Source organism: Rhinolophus sinicus, linkage group LG04, assembly GCF_036562045.2.
Source record: "Rhinolophus sinicus isolate RSC01 linkage group LG04, ASM3656204v1, whole genome shotgun sequence".
Classification (NCBI taxonomy): Eukaryota; Metazoa; Chordata; class Mammalia; order Chiroptera; family Rhinolophidae; genus Rhinolophus; species Rhinolophus sinicus.
In genome coordinates this window covers 90,382,017-90,402,811 of record NC_133754.1, presented here as the reverse complement: position 1 = coordinate 90,402,811, position 20,795 = coordinate 90,382,017, and the positions used below count along the sequence as shown (strand labels likewise).

Genomic DNA, 20,795 nt, shown 5'->3' with positions numbered 1-20,795 from the left:
GCAATATCAGTTTATTATAGACTAGAATATTAAGGGTACTGATGCTTAGCAATCTTTAAATCAAATGTAAAAAGTATTTCATGTGATATGTATTTATAACTACTAATAAATTAAGTTTTATTTAATCGTGTAACTGATTACTCAGATGAAGAGCTGTTTTCCTAAAAATATTAACTGATAATCTCATCACATTATATGTATATGTATGTGTGTATGTGCGTGTGTATATCTATCTATCTATCTATCTATCTATCTATCTATCTATCTATCTATCTATAGATATATAGTATGTATGAATTTTTTTCAATACATGAATCATATAAACACAGAGAAAAGAAATGCATGATGCCCAAATGCCCAGTTGAGCAGGAAATTAGTGTGGGATTAAAAAAATGTGTAAGAAAATGGCATGAACTCTTTCATGGAGATAGTCATTTTTGAAATTAGGTCACTGTGGTAGGATCTAGGCTACTGTGATGCTTCTACTTTCATATTAGATAATAATGTTTATTGGTTAATTATAAAGGTCAAACTACAATATGCCCAACAGGTTTGCAAGTGGCATATCTAACAATCAACTTATTAAGCAGAATAATTTTCGGATATTCCTGGGGAAGGGTTCAATATATTTAATAGTAATTTAAATTTCCTTTCTTACCACAGATGAAAAAGACAAGAATTATCCATATTTATTCTTTAGAGGTTATACATTGATAGAGAAGTTCACAGAATTTTAATGCTGAAACTAAATCTTGTCCAGCCCTTTCCCCCCTTTTCTTCTTAAAACACAGAAATTATGGTCCAGAAGTTAATTTGCCTAAGTCACAGAGATGGTAAATACATTAGGACATTAGGACTAGAAGTCAGTTCTCTTAAACACTTTTTTACTTTTGCAGAAGCCAACTTAAATTTAAAATGGTTCTATTGTACTACACTTTTAATTCCCAGAATGGTATATGACTGTTTGAATTCCTGGTTTGGGGGTCACATTAATGTCACAATGATTACAAAAGAAGCTAAAAAAAATTCAATACTGCAACTTACAGTAATTCCTACTTGAAATATCTGATTGTAGCAAAGTCAGGGGGAAAGACTCACTACTCACTCTTTTTTGACATATAAAAACTCTGTATTTCCAACAAAAATGACAATGTTCCTTACTTCAAAGAAAACAGAACTGTAAAAACACCTTTCGAATATGTCTAAACTATCTTCTCTATATTTCACTCAAAATGTGTTCTTTGAAGATGTGCTTCTCTTCATGTATTTCCTTATCCTAATGAATGACGTACGCATTCGTGAAAGCTGGAAATCTCCGAGTTATCCAAGTCCTATCATATTCAAGTACCATTAATTTTACTCTTAAAATATGTCTGTCTGTCTTCTACTTCCTCTCTCCATCTCTACAGTTAATATTATTAACTCAAAGTTCGGTCAGTTCTTAGATGTCTACGTCATCAACAGTCTAACTGGTTGGTATCCTTGTCTTCAGCCTTTCCCCAGACTCTCATACTTTTTTGATGAACACTTTGTTTTTCCAGCTGCTTAAAAGCAGTTATCTTATAGGTAGTGAAAAGGCAATTAAATCCAAAAATTTCAGCTTGACTTACAGGCCTAACAACCTGGCCGATCGACTCTCATCAATCCTTTTTCTAAGCTTCTTTCCTTTTCTAACAATCTAACAATTATAGCATACCTCTATTCTAATCTCCTAATTCTTTACTACTTCAAAACATGTATCTTTCAGTCTGTGTGTCTGTACATGCTGTACCCTCTCCCTGCAAAGTGTTTCTTCCAACGTTTCTCTGCCAAACTCTTATCCTTCACGCCTTAATTCAGATGTCCCCTCTTTAGGAAGCTTTTTGGATTTCCACAGAATCCTGTTTGCTCCTTTGTTCTTCTCACAGAACTTTATATAATAGTAGCATTTATCACACTTTGTCTATTTGTACCCTAATTAGCCTGTGAAGATTTAAATTCCTGAGCACAGAACTACGTACCTGGGCACATCTCTACCCTCAGCTTCTATTAATTTCCCTATTGGTCACCATATCTAGTCACGTGGGTCTTTTTTCAAACTCTAGGACATATTAAGACATTTCCCATCCCTGGGAATTGGCACATACTCTTTCCTCTGCATGGAATGTTCTTACCCTCAATCTCTGCAATGCTAACTTCTTCCCTTGCATTTATGCCTCTGCATAAATGTCATTTCCTCAAATTTTTCAGAAACACTCTATCTAGCTAAAGAAGGTTCTTACCTTATCCTTTATTTCTATCTGGGTCCCTTGTTTGTTTCCTTGATAGCACTCAATAATTATTTCTTTTTTTTTGGGGGGGGGAATGGTAATCTTCCTCCCTATTATGTTCTTTAAGCACAAGGACTATTATACTCCAACAACCTAGCAAAGTGCATGGGCTCAGTAAACATTTGTAGAATGTATCATTAACCTCAAAAATATATTTCTATTCCAATCATACAACTGATATTTATTGAAGTTGTTATAGTAAAGTAAAATAGAAAGAGAACAGGACTTGGAGTCAGACGACTACAAGTCATCTGAATTCCAGCTCTGGAACTTATTTCTCTGTAATACTGAAAAAATCACTACCTTTCTCTTAGCTCAAACCATTCAAATATGAAGCATGGATTTTTCTTATCAAACCTACATTCACAGGGACCTTGTTAAGATAAAAGGATTTTAAAGGAATCTCTCTCTCTCTCTCTATATATATATATATATTCTTTGACTTAATATCCTTTACAATATTAAGTAGAAGTATGTATATAAAGCAACTATCACAGTTTTTGGTAACTCAATGTATGTGTTGAACTAAATATAAGATTAAAGCCAAACACTATTACAGAATTAAGGCATGACATGAGAAAAATCTGAGCTAAGATATGAAACTGAAAAACAACAACAACAACGAAAACAAATATAAAAAAAGCATTACCAGGATATGGTGTTAAAGAGAGTAAAGAAAGGTGAATTAGCATTCAGGAAAAAATAATTTCAGAAATGAGCAAAGAATATATAAACACCAGCTTTATCTGTAACTAAAGAAATCATACACATCTTTTAACCAAAATGTATTAGGCTTACCCCATATCAAGATACACCATTACCTCTTTGATTCAGCTCACTATGAAGTATGAACATTCAATTCCCTACTCCCTCAAGTATCATACTTTATTAATCTCAGCATTATAGCAAACCTTATTTTAGTAACCAGCCAAAGTTAGTAAGGCCTTCATAAAATCTTAAATGTTTAAGGCCCTAATATGTATGGGCAATAAAAGCTTGTTAAAGAAAGTACTTATCACCCTTCTTAAATGTCTTCTAGTAATTTTGCTTCAAAATTGATTTAAGAAGTCATTTAATAAAGTAACAGAAAACAAGATACAAAATTAGCTAAAGCAAGCATTACATATTCTCAGGAAGGAACATGAATAAAATGTTTCTCCAAACAAAACCCGGCCATATCATTATCATTTTTTTCTTGTTTCTCTCTGGCATTCTACACAAGACTGTTTATCATAGGTAGTGAGTGAGTGGCCAGGATCCTCAGATGAGAAAGTTTAAGTATCTCCTGAATTTGAAATGCCTGGAACAGCCCGCAAGCATCTACATTTTTTAAAAGGTTGTCAGCTACTTAGTTGAGGGGACAGACTTACAACAGGGCACCTCAGTTCTTGCAGTATGCAAGTACCTATTACCTCAGTATCTAAACTATTGCCAATAGGTACTGGTAGCTAGCTATTACATTCTCTCCCATAAACTAAGTAAACAAGAAAGATTACGAGTGAATACAATAGTTTTAAATGTATCAACAAGCAAAAGTATTAAAAGACATATAAAAAAGTTAATGGATAAGTTTTAAAGAAACAATTCTTCCAATGTTGGTCACCATTTAGTAATATTCCATGTGACAAACCTCTCTCTCTGTTGTCACGACGGTCTCTCTCTCCATGTCTTCTCTCAAAGGAAGAATCCCTTGTTTGGTCTCTGCTGTCTCTCTCAGGGTATCTGTCTCTTTCAGGGTAGCTACTTCGAGTTTCCCAGCTGTCATGATAGTTGCTACTACTACTGTGACTGTCAATTTGAGAACTTCTTGTGCCTCGACTTCCTAAGCAAAGAATATTCACACAAGTGTTTAAACATAAGCATTTTATTCAACAAGTTTCATCAATGATAATATTTCCTCCCCAAAAATATACAGATAAAAGGTGTTTGTTTTTATTCCAAAGTGTGCTAATCATTGTTGAAAAGAATATGAAATGTTGGATCAGAACACCTAAGTTGTCTAATGACTGACTTGGGTAAGCTAAGCTCCAGTTACCTCTATCTATAAAAAAAGTCACATAATGGAATCATAAAGCAAGAAGACTCATTTTAATTAACCTCCCCAAAAAAACAAAACAAAAATAAAAACTACTGACTCATATCTAATTTACAGAAAGATTATGAAAATAATGAAAAATATGGAGATATATTATTGCTTTGATTACAGTTTACAGTGAAAACATTCCAATACAGAACGAAGGCACTTTGTTGAAATTAAGTGGTGCCTGAAAATTTTCATTAAAAAGTGTGAGAAATGAATGGTCACAGAAACTTTATTTGTAATAGCTCCAAACTAGAAAGGACCCAAATGTCTTTCAATGGGTAAATGGTTAAACAAACTGTGATACATTCAAATCATGGAATACAACAAGGGACAAACTTTTGATACAACTTGGATGAACCTCAAGGAGATTATGGTGAATGAGAAAGCCAATTTCAACAGGATACATATAGTGTGATTCTACTTATGTACTTATGTAACATTCGTGATAGTTACGTAGATGGAAGGCTTTTCACAATCTATAGCCATATCTATAGCCATATCCATATCTATATCTATCTCGTTTTGTACCTTTGAAATTGAAATCTACTTATGTAACATTCGTGAAACAACAATTATAAGAGGACATATTAGTGGTTGCCAGAGATCAGGGACAGGGAAGGGGAGTTAGGTTATGGCTAGAAAGGGGTAACACAGGGAGTCTTGTGATGGTATGTATAGCTGAGTATCTTGATTGTGGTGATGGTAATGCAAGGGTACACAACCACTGAGGAAAACAGTATGGAGGTTCCTAAAAAAATTAAAAATAAAAGTATCATTGATCCAGCAATCCCACTTCTGAGTGTATACCCAAAGGAACATGAATTCGGGATCTGGGAGAGACAGCTGAACTACCATGTTCATGACAGGATTACTCACAACAGCCAACACATAGAGGCAGCCTCAATGTCTATTGACAGGTGAATTGATAAAGAAAATATGGTATATACATATAATGAAATATTTTTCAGCCTTAAAAAAAGGAAATCCTGTCACTGGAGACAACATAGATGAACCTGGAGGACATTATGCTTAGTGAGATAAGTCAGACACAGAAGGACAAATGCTACGTGATAGCACTTATATGTGAAATCTAAAATAGTCAAACTCATAGAAGCAGAACGTAGAATGGTTGCCAAGGGCTGGAGGGAGAGGGAAACAGGGAGGTATTAGTCAAAGTGTGCAAAGTTTCAGTTGTACAAGATGAATAGTCCTAGATATCCACTGTATGGTACAGTGCCTACAGTTAGTGATGATGTACTATAAACGCAAAAATTTGTAAGAGGCTAGATCTTATCTTAAGTGCTCTTATCACACACACGAATCATAATAAATAAAGAGAGAAGGAGGAAATTATTTTTTACAGGTGATAGGTATGTTTATGGCATATATTGTGGTGTATATTTATCTCCAAGCTCATCAAGTTGTATATATTAAATGTGTGCATGTCAATTTTGTACATCAATCATACCTTAATAAAGTAGTTTAAAAAATTCATAGAGCTATGTATATAAACACATAAACACACCCCTTACCCGTAACAGGCTGAGCCCTGAGAGAATTACAGTATAATTCTAAATACTGTAACAGGGTATTTTAATAATCAAAACATATATAAAGAATACTTTAACAATTAAAGACCAGAAAGAAGACATTTTAAACTTTAAAAAGCCACATATAACATCTAGGAATAAAAAGGTTAAATGGTGGACGAGGGAGGTAGCTATTTTTCCGACTGACTACTATGGAATGATCTCCAAGATATTTTTTAAGTCAAAATAGCAGGGTCTAGGGCACTATATAGTTAATTTTTTTAAATAAAAGTTTGTTTGTTTTTAAATTACATTTGTAAAACCAGGGGAGAAAATGAATAGATACACATATTTGCTTGTGAAGAATCTTTCTGGAAAGGATACAAATAAATTTCGCAAAAGGAGGAACCAGGCGGGGTAGATGGAAGGCTTTTCACAATCTATAGCCATATCTATATCCATATCTATATCTATATCTATCTCGTTTTGTACCTTTGAAATTTTGAACCATGTGAATGCATTATTTATAAAAAGAATTTTTAAAGTACCATTTACAATAGCAACAAAATGCTACCCAGGAATAAAACATGTACCAGGCCTTAATATAAAAAGTTACAAATTCATCAATTTGAAATAAAGATTTAACAGTTTTTCATAAAATCTTTTTAAAAGATCTGTTTCATACACATTTTGAAAATGTATATGAAAAGCAAAGGGCCAAGAAAAGCCAAGACAACTATAAAGGAGAAGGTGATGGGGTTTTAGCTTAATGTAAAGCTGTAATATGGACCAAGATAGACCAGCAGCTCGATGGAAAGAGTAAGTGGTCAGACTGCACAGCAGTGTTTGGGGGGAGGAAATAGAAAGGGGGAGAGGAAGAGCGAGACCAAAGGTAATTTAGTCCAAGCAGTTTAGAGATAGTCAAATACATTTAGGTTGATAGTTATTGGGTATGGCAAATGCTTTTTAAGGGGAAGGGAAGAAAAATGGCTCAAGACCCCAATAATGTGATGGTTTGAAGTCAGCACAAATACTGAAGAATTAAACAAACCAGCCATTTCTGTTATCATCAATTTTGAAAGTCTACCATTTTAATTTCATATTAATGATCAGTTTATTGTATATACAGAGGGTGCCAAAACAATGTATACACATTTTAAGAAAGGAAAAAACTGTATTTAAATTGTAATTCTCAATATATACCGATAACAAAAGGTGAATACAAGTCATGTGTATACACATTGTTTTGGCACACCCAGTATATATACACACAGTGTATACCGGGGGTGCCAAAAAAAATGTATACACATTTTAAGAAATGGTCAACATTGCTCAAGCAGTGGTTCGCCATAATCAGAAGTGTCTGGAAGCTGATGGTAACCACTTTGAGCACTTCTTGTAATTGCAGAAGTCAAATGTGACTTGTATTCATCTTTTGTTATCGGTATATATTGAGTATTACAATTAAGTTTTTTCCTTTCTTAAAATGTGTATACATTTTTTTGGCACTCTCTGTATATATGTGTGTATGTGTATGTGTACATACACACATATATATCTGTTTATTAAAAATTACTTCCTATGACTCTACTTTTTTGCCTTAGTGTTCCACATTAATTAAGACTGAAGGCATGACTGGATATATAATTCAACTAGGAATTAGGGAGTCTAGGTCAGGCCCCTCTTATCTTTTGCTATTTTAGCTCACAATTTCTATTCAGAATTTACAGGGAAAATCACAAATTCAACTAATTGAAAATTACTTTGACAAAATAATGATAATCAATGCAGAAATAATATATTTAGAAAATAAATCTGAGGAGATATAAGATTTAATAATTTCTATATGGACATACAAGATGCAGCTGACTGACAAATCAAAAACCTTACCCTTTTCAGGTAACTCTGGACCTCTGCCCCTACTTCTGCCGATCCGGTCATTCCTAATTTCACTTCGAGACTCACTTCTGGAATCACTTCTTATTTCAGTACGAGAACTTTCTTCTCTCAAGTGGTTTCTGCCATAACTTCGGGATTCTTCCTGATATGCATCCTCCTTTCGATGAGCATCTCTACTTTCCCGATCCCTGTAGTCATGGGCATCACGAGCAGACCGAGAATCTCTGGGGTCACGGCTCTCCTTGGCATCTCTGCTATAATCTCTCATCTCCCTAGAGTCCCGAATGTCTCTGGAGTCTCTTAGTTCCCTCCGGTCTCTAGCATCTCTGGCATCTCTCCGATCCCGACCATCTCGAGGTTCTCTATCTTCTCTGTGGTCTCTAGAAGAGCTCTGATCCGGTTCATACTCTCGTTCTTCTCTTGTGTCCTTTTCTCTATCCCTTTTGCCTCTAGTCTCTGCAATTCAATTTTGGAAATCAAACGTAATTCCTTTCACAAAATTTTGGGAAATTAGACAATATATTTAATACAGAACTTTTAAATTTTTATTGGGGCGGCCAGTTGGCTCAGTTGCTTAGAGCACAGTGCTTGTAACACCAAGGTCACCAGTTTGATTCCCACATGGTCAATGAGCTGCGCCCTCCACAACTAGACTGAAAAAAAAACCCCACAATGACTTTACTTGGAGCTGATGGGTCCTGGAAAACCACACTGTTCCCCAACATTCCCCAATACAAAAAGTAAAAAAACAAAAGATATAAAAAACGAGATTTAAAATTTTATTACAATGATAATTCATGTTCTTTGCAGAAAATAAAAGGAGAAAATATGGTCAAATAAAAAAATTAAATCCTTTCAAAAGCTAAAATTCCAAAGGTAATTTTATTACACTTGAATAATTATGTTCTTATTGGATAAACTTTGAATATGATCCTCCCCACCCCAATTTACCCATTCTTACATCTAAAACTTCTAAAACCAGTTGACTTCATATCACTGATGGCTTTGTTTTCAGACACCACTTTTAGATCCAGTTGCACAGTGTCATCTCAAACTACTATTAGGCCAGACTAGGCCACACATGACCACCTCAAATAGAGTTAAGCATGTGAGAGTGGCCTGCAGTTAGTAAGCTGGCTGGCAAAGAGAGGCTGTTATATTCTTTTCTTGAGCTATTTAATGGAATCACACTCCTGTCTAGAAAACTTTCTCTACTTAAAGCATTTTGTAAAATTTCATAGAAAAATAAAAAGGTAATTTTAGTTATTAAAAAGCTGGAATGAATCTCATTGATTATTTAATCCAAACTTGTCACTGTATAAATGAAATAGAGGCCCAGAAATTAAATGGCCTAGTTCAAACCATACACGTCATGGGAATTTGCAAAGATCAGAAACTATTCTTTAGATATGCCTAGAATAGGCATGCACTGATTACAGCATAAATTTGATATGAAGCCAAAGAATCAACAAGAGAACTTCAAAGAACAAATACTGCCTTTTAATCAGAGTCCTTCCTCAGTTGCACTTACACTCTGGAATTGCCTCAAGATCTGAGGCTATTATAGCCACTGTAGCAGATTTATGCCTAACATATTGTAAAGTTACCTCCTTTTCACTTTGTCTCCACTGGCTAGGTCCATAGATTTCCTCAAGAACCCAAACATCTAGTATCCACAAACCCCAGAGATTCTCACACCAATAGCTTATCTGCCCTGCCCAATTACTTTGTCCATGTGCCTATATCCATAAATGCCATTTAAGGACAGAACCAGAAGGCAAGAAAGTGATGTCTTCATTCTTTTCTGTGAACACCTATTACTTCTAGTCCTCCTCCAATACCAATGGTGCCTGAGAATATGTTTTTCATGATGTCCCATCTGTCTTTACAAATACATCTAGTTAATATATTTTGTTCTTTACCTACCTCCCCATTCTTCCACTAAAATTATTCTTATTTCAGAAAACAACATCTAAATAGAGCGGAACAAACATCTGCTACAGCTCTTCCTCCTTATAAAGAACCTAAACAGATATGGTTTCTTATTAAAAGGATTTTTCCTGTAACATAAACTACTCTTACCACAAAAAAAGCAAACCTAAAAGACTCAACTCCGTAGTATTTCCCTTCATTAGTATGTTTAATAGTTATGTTTTGAAATAATAAAGAAGTTTCATTCAGTAGTCACTAAATGAACACTGTATTCCTGGTCAACTCTAGCTGCTAAATATCAAAATTAATAGGTATGAGAATTTTCCCATCTTACCAATGTTCCATAAATACTGTTGTGCTGATCTGATTCCAAAATGATGTATACAAGGGACAACTCTATAAAATAAGTTCTCTTTCTGGTCCCTACCTATGCATCCATCATTTTCTTGAATAACAGAACTTGATTAATTATTGCACCACCAACAGGAAGAGAATAAGTTCAACATGTTCCACAGGAGACTGCTATACTATACTCACAGACAGGCTTTTAAAATGCATATTAAATCGTTATGTTGTTGCAAATAAGCAAATATTTCCTGAGTACTCATTATATTAAAAAACTAACACAAGGGGAAGTTGGGAAAAGAAAAAACCTGTCAAGGTAGATAAACAAGGACAAGAAAGAAATGAGAGATATTAGACTGTATTGCTGGGTAATAATAGCTTCTCAGCTTGAATAGCGAGTAGCAAACCCAAAGTTAACTGAATTTTTAGGGATCTAGAAAGGAAAACTGCTTTGAGTACTTCTTTCTTGAGTTACACCTGGAAAACTGATCATTTGGTTTGCAATGACTGTCTGAAATGTTCCCCAAGCCCTCACCTCTTTATCAAAACATGTTTTCAAACTCTGGCCCCTGGCTTGCTGCTTTTCTTTCCTTCACCTCTTTGTTTTTTTTTTTGGTGTTTTTTAAAGAATTAACTAAGCAATTAGAAAGATGCTCTAAGAATAAGATGGCCAAAAATTTCTAGAACTTGAGAGTATTTAAGTAAAACCTCTTAAAAAAAGCACCATCTCAGTAGATACATAAATACCCACTTACACATATTTTAATAGCTTACATTCGCTGTGTCATTAAGCACCTCCTGTGGCCCTCAGAACTCTCCTCTGTGTGCTTTAATATAACCCAGTTCTCTTCTACTCATTATAACAGTAAATCTGAATGTCCAAGTTTTAAATAAAGAAAACATCTACTTAAATAACAAAAAAAAATCAAGATAAAGTACAGTACATACCTTCCCTCCTTTCATGACGACGATCATGAGACTGTGAAGTCCGTTCATGATCATGCCTCCCTTTCTCTCGCATAGGAGAGCGATGCCTCGGGGGACTTTGCTTTCTCTGAGGAGAAGACAGAGAATGTGAAGGATAAGGAGACGCAGAACGTCTTAAAGGTGGAGTTATTGTCCTCTGATAAGATGGTGAAGGAGTTCTTTTTCTTCGAGGAGAAAGAGAATGCCTTTGAATAGATGATCCTGATTGTGAGGAAGATGAGTGATGTCTAGAAGATATAGGAGAGTGATGCTGTCCTGCAGGGGAAGTAGACCTACAAGGAAAAATAACATCAATCAAAGACATGTTCCAGAGCCTTCATCTCTAGCCAAAGGAAAATCATTTTTAAAAACAAAAGGAATGTAAAAGTTAAACCTAAAAGTGTAATACCAGGATAAATGTTAATTCACAATGCTATGAAAGAGTAAGTCAGTTTTTAAAGATTCGATTGATTTTTAAGTCAGCTTGAGGCAATAGTTCTAATTGAGATATACACTGCCTCTCTCCCAAGCTTTGGCTCGAAGGCACACTTCCTTTTCCTGGTAAGAGTCTCCCTGGGCACAGATGGTCTTACCCTTACTTAAAGTATGGAATTCACTCTTATTAGAGATAGTCTCTGAAAAAAAAAAAAAGAAAAAACACTTGCAAGATGTAGATAGAAAATAGCTGTAAGAATGCCTATAATTCAAGGCTATGGGAAAAGCTCAGCCTAACCTAAAGTCTGCTTTGCCTGGACTGCCACTTGTAATAGGGCAAGAATGCAAGAGTTAAGGAAAGAACATACTGTCTATACAGTTATCTTAAATGACCTGCCTTCATTCTTGGGCAGCACAAACTGAGATTGAGTTCGTAAGTCTTGGTCTAACTAAGGTTATTTTCCACTCCCTTCAACTCATCTTTCACCAATGCCAGGGAACAAAAAGAGTCTCACAAAACACATCCTGAATCACTCCTACAATCTGCTATGTCCTGGGCCCTGTCTACAATGAATATGCAAAACATGTGCGTGATGGAGAGCTAGAATATACACATTTGTGCAATAACTAAACACAGGGCTAATATTTAAAAAATAACACATACCCAGATAAATATCATATTATTCCAAGCAATCATTTCAAGGGCTAGATGTTTGTTCAAAAATATTCTGGAGTCTAATCAAAGTATTTTAGAATTACCTTCAGTGCCTATAATAAATATTTTTCAATATCCACAATGGTGGCAAAATCATTATTAATCCTAAATCAGGTTTTCTCAACCTTGACACTACTGACATTTTGTATTAAGCAATTCTTTGTGGTGGTAGCGGTGGTGGGGCTGTCCATGCTTGGCAGCTTCTCTGTCCACTAGAAGCCAGTGTCTACATTTCTTTCCCAACCCCATTCATGACAATAAAAAATTGCCCCACACACTGCCAAATGTCCCCAGGGAGGCGAAATCATCCCTGGTTGAGAACTGCTGCCCTAAACTACGTTGTTTATAAATGACACCTTGGTAGACGGTTTACCAATCAATATAAGATTTAAATCTGTAAAACAGGTATTACTGAATCAGGAAAATAGTCCAATATATTGGAAAGAATTTTATAGAATGAGGATTTAAACAAATAAACAAAAACAATCTTTTGAATAATAGTTTACCAAAAAAAAAAGCTAACTAGAACATTATATTCACCTAGACATTCTAGTTATCTGTGACTCCACTAAACCTTCACGCTTTTAATAAGAATTGTTAATCCTTTCTCATAGAAAAAAATAAGCCATAAGCTGCTATAACTTAATCGACTCTATGTATTTACCTACAGATATTAGCAGAAATATTCAAATGGATCTTACCCAAATTTGGAAAACCATTTACGATCAATCACCATTCAAATGCATCCTACTGAACAAAAAAATCATTACAAGACTGGGAATTAGAATTGTTGTTTGGTGCTTTCCAATTTCAATTTTATCAGGTTCTAGTCAACTTGGAAATATCTAAATTGATAAAATAAAGAATGTGGCTCTCCACTGAACTGACATTTTGGTTAATTTTATTTCTGGGATATACTCAAAATTTTGTTTCAAGAATGTCTACAACATACCCTTTGGTGATTAGTTCACAGAACTTAAAAAATTAAATAGTTCATAACACTATCTTTAAAAACACATTATAGGGCGGACAGGTGGCTCAGTCAGTTAGAGCGTGAGCTCTCAACCACAAGGTTGCCAATTCAATTCCCACATGGGCCAGCGAGCTGCACCCTCTGCAACTAGAATGAAGACAACGAGCTGCAGCTGAGCTGCTACTGAGCTCCTGGATGGCCGGATGGCTCAGTTTGTTGGAGTGCGTGCTCTCAACCACAAGGTTGCCAGTTTGACCTCCACAAGGGATGATGGGCAGCGCCCCCTGCAACTAAGATTTAACAATGGCAACTGGACTTGGAGTTGAGCTGCGCCCTCCACAACTAAGATTGAAAGGACAACAACGGAGCTGATGGGTCCTGGGAAAAACACACTGCTCCCCACTAAAGTCCTGGAAATACACACTGTTCCCCAATAAAGTCCTGTTCCCCTTCCCCAATAAAATCTTAAAAAAAAACAAAAACAAAAAACAACACAAAGAAACACATTATAGTCCAGTCACATTTCTATTCAAATTTGGTGTCTATAGCATGGAAGAAAAAAACTTCAGTTTGAACTCAGGATAATTGAGTTCTATGTAGTACTAAGGTCAGAGCACCAATGTGTTGTCAAGTTATGGCTTCAGTATTTTAACTGTTTTTCTTCTTACCCATCCTTCAGGAAAAAAAAGAGTTTAAGAAAATTATTGGTTTAATTTAAGCACCTGTTATGGACTGGATGTTTGTGTCTCCCCAAATTTTTATGTTGATACCCCAACCCCCATGATGGTATTTGGGAATAATTGGGGTCTTTGGGAATAATTAGATTTAGATGAGGTCCTGACAGTGGGGCTCCCATGATGGGATTAGTGTCCTTATAAGAAAAGAAAGAGCCAGAGCTTGCTTGCTCAGGGGTGTGCATGCTCGCTCTTTCTCTCTTCCTTCTGAGGACACAGTGAGAAGATAGCTGTGTATGAATCTGTAAGTGGGTCCTCACCAGGAACCAAATCTGCCTGGCACCTTGTCCTTGGACTTCCGAGTATATTTCACTTGGGTAAAAAATGTGAAAGGTTAAGAAATTAAAAAGAAAAACTCTTATTCAAGATGCAAGTAATTTTACCTACGAATCAAAAAGCTTACCCTAGACTTTCTAAAATTAGTAACACCAACTGTTCTGTCAATAGTTTTTATTTCTCAAATATGAAAATATGCTCACACATGTAACTAACATTCATAATTCAACTATTAAAATCATCATGCAAAAAGTATACTTTAAAAAAGAAACAAATGGAGTCTGGACACTATCAAAATCAACTCTAACATAATCATGATAATATTAATAACAATAGCAGGTAACACATATATTGCTACTCAGTGCATGACATTGTTTTAAGTGCTTTGCATATATTAACTCATTTAATGTTTATGTCAACAACCCTATGAGGTAACTGAGGCAGAGGACTGAAAAATAGTCTGTCTTAACTACAGGGTCTTGGAGCAGACTACCAACAACAAAGCAAGGCAATTTCAGCTACTTGATATAACAAAGTCTACACAGCAGGATAATGAAATAGGAATTGTTAGGTCCAAAATAAAAATTTGCCAGGTTGTCAGGGGGACTACTTCAGGTCACTCACTAAGGAAAGGGTTTTTTACTGAGATGATGATATTTGAGCCAAGAGCTGAAAATGTGAGGGAAGAACTTTCTGTGCAGAAGGCTCAGCAACCATCAAGGAGCTGGAAGGGATTGTGATATATAAGAACAGAAAAAAGAAAATGTATACAATTTATGAGAGAGGGTCAGAGAGTAGGCAGGGACCAGATATTAAATGCAGAAAAAAGACAATGCCTCAGACAAACAATTCCCAAATCTGAATACAAAGGTTCCATTTTAATATTAAAAGGTTTGTATAGCCTTCATGATATTTGCATTAATATCCACTAATTGGGAAAATATTAAAAAAGATACTACAAATTCATCAATGCTTTTAAAATTTGTGTTTAAAAATTACATTTTTCTCCTTTTTCTCTTTTAATGATACTGGTATAGTCATTATATGTTTTTAAATGTCCTGCTTTCTTGGAGAGCTATATTAAAATACTATATACGAGTGAAACGATAAAATGGCCAAGATTTGCTTCAAAATAATACTGGAGGGGCGGAGATGGACAGGGGTATAGAGGAAACAAGATGGATATAAGAGGATCCTTATACCATTTTATTTTTATGTGTGTGAAACGTTCTCTAATAATAATCATGTTAATGTAACATTTTTTTCCATCCACTGTATACAACCAAGCAACATTAATACATACTTACGCAAGAAACTCTCAATTCAAATGCTTGGTATACACATGCATTCCTCCCCATCCTATGGTTCATGGACACAGGATAAAATTCACCAGTCCAGACCATGGTATCTGAACATGAATAGTAAATACTGAATGAATTCAATATATAACATTCTTTGTCACAGGTGTGAAACACTCTGATTTTATTTTGATAAATGGGTGCGATCACTAAAAGGAAATAAGACTGTCCATTTGGTGGTAATTTGCTTATTCTACTAAATTGAAGTGAAAGCCAACAAGGTTTAAAGGACCACATCTGTTTTTCAAATCTGAGAGATTCATGCAGGCATTTGTATTCCTATCAAGAAGTAGATTTCCATATTCAGGTAATAATAATGAAGTGATTACTTTAAAAAAACAAACAAAAAACTACCTATGCTCTTAATGCTATTTCCTTATTTAACCACAAAATTCTGTAACCTAGCATTTTGACTAAAACATATTAAGCATCAGTAAAACCATATTTAACCAAATATCCAGCAGAATGAGCTATATGAATCTGCTAGCTAACTTCTTTAGTTAACTACTATCCATAAAGTTTTTGTTTGCTTAAACCCTTGATATACTGGTTAACTTTCCTGATTCAGCAAAGTGTATAGGATACAGATTTTACTGATAAGGAAAATATTACAGGTCCACTGAAACATCATTGTAAATATCCACTTTAGGATTATCTAGATGTAATAGATTAGGTTAGGAATATTGATACAAAATAGTCCCTTCACAAGTGATTTTCTCACTAAATATCCAATTTGAGATTTCCTGTGAGTTATATCTCCTCTAAAACAAATTCCAGAATAAAAATGATTTAGTTGAGTTCCAGGTAATTAAGATTTTTCTGTACAGAGTAGATAATGAAAAGTTTATTTAAAAAAAATATTATGGGAAATAGCTGCATTAAAATAAATCCATAAGGCTTTTTAATAAACAAGTGGTATTCAGGTTTTGATCAACATTAGATAAATAAATCATAGCTGAGTAAAGTCTACTGGTCAAAATGAAAAACACTGATAAAAATATCCCTGCAATAACTGTGGCCTCCAAAATATTCACTTAAAAGCAACTACATGGCAGAATTTAGTGTTATTCAAAGTAACAAATATTTTGGGAACAGAGTATATTCTTAACAAAGTTAATGTGGCTAATGAAAGTTTGGGAGGAAAATACTCAAATCCTGTATGCCAGTTTGTGGCAGAGGCCTAAAGAATAATTAAGAATTTTTAAAAATTTTTGAAGAAGGGAAATCATACATTTTTCTGGGAGGCTATGGGTACTCTTCCCCTCACCAAAACACAAAAAGGCAAAATTTTACCCACAAATCAAGAAATTTGCAGATCCCTAAAATCCACCAATGGATCTCAGGTTAACAGCCCCCATCTAGAAGGCTGTAGAACTGAGACACAGAAGACAGGGACTTAAAGTTCATAGGAGAATATGGTTTTGTTGCATCATCTGTTACCCAGTGTATGCATACTCTTCTAGTAACTCAATAGGGAACTATCTTTTACAAAATATATGCAATTCCCTGTATTAAATAGGCCTAGTAAGTCTGTCTTACTTGGAAGGAATAAAAAAAAAATCCATATTCGGAAAGATTATTTTACATACACGTAATTACTGTCTTACTTCCACCTATAGTTAACAAAGCTTCTCATTTAACCACTGATGACAACATGTTTGTTCTCTGCTGCGTTACCCGCTTTTAGAACACTGCCTGCCACACACTAGGTATTATTCAATAACTGTTGAACAAATAAATGAACTAATTAGCATACAGTAAGTCCTCATTTAACATTGTTGATAGGTTCTTTAAGTAAAACAATGTATAATGAAGCCAATTTTATTGTAGGCTAATTGATATAAACAAGAATTTAGTTCTTCTAGCATCTCATCAATGTTGTAATGCAATGATGTTGAACAAAATGATGTTATTCAAGGATCTGCTTGCTTTTACTTAAGCACAACACATTTTGATAACTAAAGTCTAAATTAATTTTAAAGGGCAGTTTTCTCCAAAAGGAATTTAGATGCTAACCTTTAATACATACTGAAAGCAGTGACAAAGATTCTTAATATAGTGTTTGATTTTATAATCAATATATTCTTTATTCACAGTAATGGAAATAAATCAAAATATCAGATCTACTTTAAAAAATCCTGGAAATTAAAAATTAATTCCTCTAATCAAAATGTCCTTTTTCAAACTTGTCAAATAAGGCTTTAGAACTCCAGTGCAAGTCAGGTACCCACGCAGCCCTTCAGTACTCTTAGATCTGCTGCTTCATTTCCTTAGACAAAAGAAATAAACTAAGTTTATATTTTTCTATATACTGAGTAACAGGTGAGTCCTAGGCATACCTTGTTGTTCATTGTGGAAACAGCCAGAAACAAAAACTGGAAAATGAAGAATCAACCTACATAATACTCAATTCCTCATAATACAAAATGTGTTACCATTTCAATCCAGGGACATAATGTTAAGAACCATCTCTCAGAGATTTCTGGGTCAAAAGAACAAAATAAGAGCACCAAGAACCATCAGAAAAGAATAAACATGTCTTGGGCCGGCCCGGTGGCTCAGGCGGTTAGAGCTCCATGCTCCTAACTCTGAAGGCTGCCGGTTCGATTCCCACATGGCCCAGTGGGCTCTCAACCACAAGGTTGCCAGTTTGATTCCTCCCCCCTGCAACTAAAATTGAACACGGCACCTTGAGCTGAGCTGCCTCCCGGATGGCTCAGTTGGTTGGAGCACATCCTCTCAACCATAAGGTTGCCGGTTCGACTCCCGCAAGGATGGTGGGCTGTGCCCCCTGCAACTAGAAAACGGCAACTGGACCTGGAGTTGAGCTGCACCCTCCACAACTAAGATTGAAAGGACAACAACTTGACTTGGGAAAAAAAGGCCTGGAAGTACACACTGTTCCCCAATAAAGTCCTGTTTCCCTTCCCCAATAAAATCTTAAAAAAAAAAAAAGAATAAACACATCTTAAAATGTAAGTCAACAATAACATTTAACATAATTTATATCTGATTTACATGTTATTTTCAAAAACATACCTACTGGATTGAATAAAATACAGAGTATATTTTAGGAAATATGTTCAAGAATTGTGGGTGCTCCAGTTAACCATTTTCTTATTGCTCCAGTAAGGCACAATGCTGCTAGATCCTAGTAACAGCTGATAGAATCATTCTGGTTCTTCTACGTCACCACAGGGGAAAGAAAAACAAAATTGATTCATCTAAATAAGTTAGATAAGATCTCTTTTCCAGACAAAGAAAAGACTAAACTTATTACCAAAATATATTTTTGGGAAATGACTGGGTTTTGTTGAACTTAACAAAATTATTCTTATAAGTAGATAATTTATACTGAATAATATTACAAATACCAGTTCACAGAGCTTTCCACATAAAGGGCCAGATAACACTGATTTTACTCTAATAATCTTGTTGCTTAGTAACATGAACAGAAATGGCATCTCACAAGTGATGCCATTAAGCAGAAACTGCAATGACCTATCCCATCACCTATTTTGTCCTTGTTCTTTAGTAACCCCAATTGTACTTGGGGCTTACATTTAAGCTAAAGGCTTACATTTCTAAGACTCCCTCATAGCTAGATGTAGCCATGTGACTAAATTCTAGCCAATAGGATGCAAGGGAAAATAGTGTGTGAGACTTCTAGGAAGCTTTAAGCTTTCTTCCCTTCGTTTATTCTGCTGCTGGAATATGTATACAAAGGCTAAAACATCAGCAATCATATTTAACCATGAGACAACCCTAAAAAAAGGAGCATGCACAAGGAAGAAATATAGTACCTGGATCATCAATGACTTTGTAGAACAGTGTATCAGTCTTGGACTGCCTCCCTCTGAGCTTCTTTAAGTGAGAGAATAAATCCCAATTTATGGTTCCCAACCATTGCTGAACACTAGAATCACCCAGTGAACTTAAAAAAATCTGGACACCAAGGTGGCTCCCCATGCTAACTAAATAAGAATATCTGGGGATTGGAATCAGGCATCGATACACTTTAAAGACTTTCAGGTGATTCCAACATGCAGCGAAGTTTGGGCATGATTGTCTAATATACTTAAGACCTCCCCCCCTCCACTGAGTCCTTATTTCTAACACCTGATGTTAAAGCTGACATTGCATAAGTATCAGAAAAAAAGTACAAAATTTAGAAAAAACTAAGAAATTTTATGGTTACATTCTATTAAATGTATAGTTTAAGTGAAAACCTGTAAATGGAAAGGTATTTTTAAATACTACTACACTGTAATTTATTATTAAAGTAGAAAAACAAAGAGTACTTTGCTGAAAAAAAAAAAGCCTCATTTCATTTAATCTTCACCTCAACCCTGTAAGGCCGTATCATACATATTTTACAGCGGAATCAATAGATGCTCAGAGAAAACAACTTATTCAGGGTCTCACATCAAGTAACTTGCAAAGCCAAGATACAAGTTCCTATTTGTGTAAACTCAAGGCTTGTACATTTTCCATTACACTGTAACTCAAAAAGAGAAGCAACTGAAAGCCCTCTAAAGAGTTAAATTTTTTCTTGATGAAACAGGAATTTCATAAAATAATTTGAAAATTAAATTTAAAAAATTAAGAAGGGAAAAGCACCCTATCAAATTTGTAAGCATTTCATAAATTTTGTGAACCAGAAAAATATTATCTCAAAGTTGATTTTTACAAAAAGCATATTTGTCGGTTTTGAAATAGACCTTTAAGAAGCACTATCTTTAGGGTAGAAAAACACTGGTTTATGAGGAAGAGTTTATTAAAATACACAGAATCTAAATTAGTCAATGCAGTGACCTAAACTCTGAATTTTGAAACAATTATTGGATTTCAAAATGAACAGATTTTCAGAAGGGTCTCAGCTCTTTCACAGGCCAGCTTTTTGATATATTTATATCAAAAAGTTAAATGTTTATCAAAAGACAAAAGGACAGTAAGGAAACAGAATTTGAATAACACTATAGGTCAACTAAATCTAACAGACATATAGAACACTACACCAAATCACAGCAGAATATACATTCTTCTCAAGTGCACATGAAACATTCTCCAGAACAGACCACGTTTTAGGTCACAAAACAAGTCTTAACAAATTCAAAAAGACAGAAATCATACAAAGTATCTTTTCTGATCACAATGGAACAAAACTTGAAATCAATAGCACAAGGAAACCTGAAAATACACAAATAAGTGCAAATTAAACAACATACTTTTCATCGATGA

General features: G+C 34.8%; 1 protein-coding gene across 9 annotated transcripts in view; it reads right to left on the bottom strand.

The window, feature by feature from the left end:
• Positions 1–20,795, bottom strand: part of ZC3H13 (zinc finger CCCH-type containing 13) — a 94,806-nt gene that overhangs the window by 21,234 nt on the left and 52,777 nt on the right. For all 9 annotated transcript variants that reach the window (XM_074329985.1, XM_074329987.1, XM_074329982.1 and 6 more), the window contains 3 exons: positions 11,046–11,356; positions 7,812–8,276; positions 3,940–4,131 (listed from right to left, as the gene is read on the bottom strand). In XM_074329985.1, coding sequence (XP_074186086.1) covers positions 3,940–4,131; positions 7,812–8,276; positions 11,046–11,356 — 968 coding nt within the window. The remainder of the gene's footprint in view (positions 1–3,939; positions 4,132–7,811; positions 8,277–11,045; positions 11,357–20,795) is intronic.